The sequence below is a fragment of the Ooceraea biroi genome, chromosome 10 (assembly GCF_003672135.1).
Source record: "Ooceraea biroi isolate clonal line C1 chromosome 10, Obir_v5.4, whole genome shotgun sequence".
Classification (NCBI taxonomy): Eukaryota; Metazoa; Arthropoda; class Insecta; order Hymenoptera; family Formicidae; genus Ooceraea; species Ooceraea biroi.
In genome coordinates this window covers 775,601-780,751 of record NC_039515.1, presented here as the reverse complement: position 1 = coordinate 780,751, position 5,151 = coordinate 775,601, and the positions used below count along the sequence as shown (strand labels likewise).

The window sequence follows — 5,151 nt, the reverse complement described above, 5'->3', positions numbered from 1 at the left end:
AGTGCTTGAATTTTCTTTATTCCGAAGTCAATACATGTAGACGTTTCAGTCCAAACGTTGGACCATCTTCAATACACTATAATGAAATAACAAGAATACAAACATCAAATCCAAAATTGTATCTAATAAAATTGAAAAACCGCATATTCGACACAAACGTGTAAACATTTTGTGTTGTTTTGTTAATAACTTTTTAGTAAACAACGACCGACGGTTAAAACTTGCACAATGTTACTCAGGAGGGTGACCTCTATAATATATGTCAAGGACGCCTCATGGGGAACCGGTACTCTGTGCATAAGTATGTGTGAGGCGAATGTATGTGATTCGAACCGGTACCCACGACATTCGCACGTACATACCATTCCAAACCTGATTCACATTAATGATAAGTACGTTATAATTAATAATTCATTAAGTTAAAATTAGAATATTAATATTACGAAATGATTAAGGTCACAGAAAATTGGCATACGTCTTATCGCGCCACGCCACTTTGCCACCAAATGCTTTTCAGTGGCCTGTAGTCGCACAAAGTTCCAACATAGGCAGTTTTGGTCTTGACAATTGTTCTTAACATCTTTGAGAGTTGTTTGTCGAAAGAGATAATCCCGTGTATGTCGAAGGAGATCACGAAGGGCTTAAAAAGCCACCTCAAGTTCCAGTTTATTTGAATTACCCATTGAATTACAAGCACAGTTTTGATTATCGAAATCTATAATTATCGTAATTCGTAGAATACAATCTTGTGACTAAAATAATTTAGAAAGCGAGACCAGCCTCGGAGTAAGTAGTGAATATCTTCTCAATCGAGTTGACGTACGCGGCTGTTCTCAGGTCGAGTCCGAGATTAAAATCTCATGGCAGTTTTCATGATAGCCTGGAAGTAATAAAACGTTGCTTAAAGTCTGAATTTCATTTAATAATAATTATTTAACGAATAATGAAATATAATAATAGAAATAATAATGAAATAATAATGAATAATAAAAATAAAATGTTCCTATTTCGTATAAATATGGCATCTCGATTATATTGATCGAGGTAATTACCCTAGCTGATCTCTCCATCGTGTAATCTAGACCAGAATGAACGATGTCCTTTTCGGAAGCGCCAGATATACGTTTCTGGAAGGCCTCGGACGGTGTGACGGGTATGCGGCCACCAACGCGACCGAACCTACGTTCCAGAATCTCTACTTCTGTACCGATTCTGTAGGAAGAAATTCAGAAGGATTAGCTTTCCGCTTATTCCGCTGTCTGCGAGTCTGAACTTTAATCGAGCCACTGTTACTTAATGTGACTCAACATACCTAAAAGATAATAATTGGACTCCCTTTCGTACTTGAAGGTCAAGTGGCCGTACGATACATGGTTCAGATTTTTTAACCACTCGAAGAACGAGACTGTGACACCACCGGCGTTAATGTACAGATCCGGGATTACCAGGATGTTCCTGTCAATCAGGATTTTATCCGCTACGGGGGTGGTCCATTAGCAGCCTCCGCGATAATTTCGCCTGTCGAAAAATACGATTTGAATGAAAAATTTTATTATTCAGGATCTTTATGAGAAATAAAAAATTGAAATCTTTCGCAGAAATAATCCGTACCTGGATACGTCCTGCGTTGTCTTTGTGAATTACTTGCTCTATAGCGGCCGGTATAAATATATCGCACGGCTCGTACATGAGATTCTCGCCTTCGTACGGTTTGGCGCCTGGAAAACCAACGATGGTGCCGTTCTCTATGCGATACTCTTCCAATTCCTGCAAAAAATAACACGAGAAGCAAACTCAGAAAATTTTCTTGTCTCGTATAATCGAAAATTTAGCCTCACAAATTATTAAAGCATAAATGCTGAGATAAATACATTTCTTCATTTACCTTTGGGTCGATGCCCTCTGAATGTAAATGGAGCCGTCGTGCTCAATCACGCCTATGCAAGCAGCACCCGCCCGGTGTAAGTAACGCATCGAGTGCAGGCCTACATTACCAAAACCTTGCACAATAAATGATAATTTATTAGATAAATGTAATACAATAAAATTATACAATAAAATATTATAAAATAAAACTGGTCATTTTATAACAGTGTGTAATATCTTGATGTTAGATCTGTTTGTATTGCTTGTTTCCCAAAAATTCATGCACTTAAAATGAGAATATATAAATTAATTTGAGAAAAAGAGTTCAGAAAGAGAAAGCAAAGATTCTACATGCAAAAACAATACGACAGAACTATTAATATACAGCTATAACCTTAAAATTTTGTATTGACAAAATCGTAAGCAAGTGGATTAAATATAATAGAACGCTATAGCTGATATAATAAATTCTATATAACGATAATTATTAACTTACCCTGATTTGATCCTTATTCATGTTTTTGTTTAAACTTTTTGTGTACAATATACAATATCCTTTTTGTAACACATAATAACACGCACGAACACGCACTAATACACATCCATCGGCGTATCTTCCGCCAGAAATTGAAATCGACGTAATGACAAAACGACGTAACAGCGTAAAATAACTAGGCGGAAGTGTCTAGTAACTTCAGGTTACGCTTACGCAAGTTACGCTCCATGTGCCTGCTCCCTAAGAATTATTAATGTAACTATCTGACAAAATATAAAAATGTTAATTGGTAGAAGGTAAAACAAAATTATATTTATTTAACTACCCTCGCTTCACTCTCTTCCTCGACAGTTCGTACAGATCCTATCCTTGGTAATAGGGATTCATTTCCCTTACCTAAAAAGGACCGTCGAGTTGACCGTTTCGACTATTAGGGTAGAGCGACTTTGGTTATTGACCCATAAATCGAAGCGTATCGATCAGCTCGAACACGAGATTCTGCGGCTGTGTGCCAAAGAACCTCGAGAGGTGTCTGGTTGCGCCCTTCCTCGAGCTCACGGAGCTCTGGACGTAACAATGTCATCTGAATACGATAACGTAGTTACAGCGATTGAAACTTTAGCTCTGGATAATTTTACGCTAGGTTTTGTTAAAAACAGGCTCTTGGATATTGAGAGTAAGAGAAATGACACGAAAACCAACGAAGAGGATACAGCTACATCATCGGCGTTTGCATCGCAGTCAGGAAGGAAGCAGAGGAAAGAATACAAGGACAAATCTAACATAAGCAGAAGAATTCTTCAGATTTTCCCTACAACTGCAACTATTGCGGAAAACACGGACACAAATACGCTGAATGCCGAAAGCGGCTCTATGACCAATCAAAGAAGACTAATACGTCAACTGGACATGTAGCCGAAAAAATAGAAGAAAAATCCAAGTCTCAAGAGTTTTGCTTTTTGTCGACGGGGAAAAACAATTCCGATCATTATGTCAAGTGGTATCTGAATTCTGGTGCCACAGAACATTTGATGAGCAGCAATGTCTGTTCAAAAAATGGAAAGGAGCTTGAGTCACCCATAAGGATAAAGGTTGCCAAACCAGGAGCCTTTTTACAGGCCGATAAGGTGAGTGATATTCGCCTAATTAGTACTGTTGAAGGAACAAATATATTAAGGGGGCATATACGTTTGGAGCCCCCCAAAAAAGGCATTTTTCATGAATTTTTTGCAGAGTCAAGACACAAACTATAAAAATGGGACTTGTTGCATAATAAAGTACACCTTTTGTACTTCTTATACAAATTGTATTGGAATGATATTGTAATGAAAATATCTTAGAGGATATCAATTAAAGGAAGGGAAGGCTTCATCTTTATTGATTCAACAAGAACACATGAATGAATATATTCAACCAAACAGTACAAAGTTCACATCGCTAATTTCAATCATTAAACGCATATACATATAACATGATTTGAAACGACTAAAACGTTCTTCCAACACCCTTTCTCGCTTTAGACGGTTCAAATCATTTAATTTCAATACTTTCTACTAGTCTAATGAAAGATTCCTTAGCCAATGGTTTTGTCAGGAGATCGGCTAACATCATTTGAGACGGGCAGTATTTAATATCTATTATCTTCTTTGCCCGTAAATCTCGAATTTGATGGTAGCGTATGTCGATGTGCTTGGTTCGTGCTTCACACCGTTCCGATTCAATTAGATGTGTGCATCCTTGATTGTCTTCATAAACAACGGTTGGGTTTTTTTCTGGAACATCCATATCTTCTAATAGTTGTCAGAGCCATAGCAATTCTTTACATGCAAGTGACGCTGCGATGTATTCTGCCTCTGTTGATTACATCGCTACTGCTGTTTGTTTACGACTTGACCAGGCGATAATATTATCTCCCAAACGGAAGACATACCCATTAGTCGACTTTCTATCAGTTTTGTCATCAGCCCAGTCTGCATCCACAAAACATTCTAATTTAATTTCTTCTGAAGAAGACAACCGCAATTCCTTGTTAATTGTTGACGCTAGGTAACGCATTATTCGTTTAATAGCTTTCCAGTCTCCTTCTGTCGGTTTTTCAACACAGCGACTCAAAATTCCTACTGCCAAAGCGATATCCGGTCTCGACACAGTGACAATGTACAGTAGTGATCCAATAGCTTTCCTATATTGACAATTATTTTTTAATCTTGTGCTGTCACTCATTCTTGAATTTAGGAAACCTGCCTCCATAGGTGTAGTCATAGGTTTCGGTTCCACTAGTCCATATTCTTCCAATAACTTGGCAATTTTCCCTTTCTGGCTAAGAAGAAATGATCCATCGGCTTCGCGCTTTATTTGAATTCCAAGATAATAATTGATATCTCCTAAATCTCTGATACCAAAGAATCTCTGCAATTCTTTGCTTACTCCTTGTGTCACTTCTGCGGACGTACCGGCTACCAGTAGATCATCTATATATAATAAAATATAAGTCACATTTCCATTCTTCTCTTTCCTTGTATATAAACATTGATCTGCATTTTTCTGTTTGAAACCCATCCGATTAAGAACTTCCGTGGCCTTTTTGTTCCAAGCTCGCGCCGATTGCTTAAGTCCACATAGACTCTTTCTTAACCTTAAGACTTTGGATTCTTGTCCTCGTTTTTGAAAACCTTCGGGTTATTCCATGAAAATCTCCTCTTCTAATTCACCATTTAAATATACAGTCTTCACATCCAAATGACGCACATGTAAATTCTTTCGAGCTGCTACAGCAAGTAAAACACGAA

At 37.6% G+C, this 5,151-nt stretch overlaps 1 protein-coding gene and 1 pseudogene across 1 annotated transcript; both read right to left on the bottom strand.

Moving 5' to 3' along the window:
* LOC105283419 lies at positions 1–2,591 on the bottom strand (annotated as a pseudogene).
* A 1,631-nt stretch (positions 2,592–4,222) lies between these two features.
* On the bottom strand, positions 4,223–4,921 carry LOC113562800 (uncharacterized mitochondrial protein AtMg00810-like). The gene has a single exon (XM_026973291.1). It carries the CDS (start codon positions 4,919–4,921, stop codon positions 4,223–4,225), a length of 699 nt encoding a protein of 232 aa, XP_026829092.1.
* Positions 4,922–5,151: the final 230 nt, after the last annotated feature.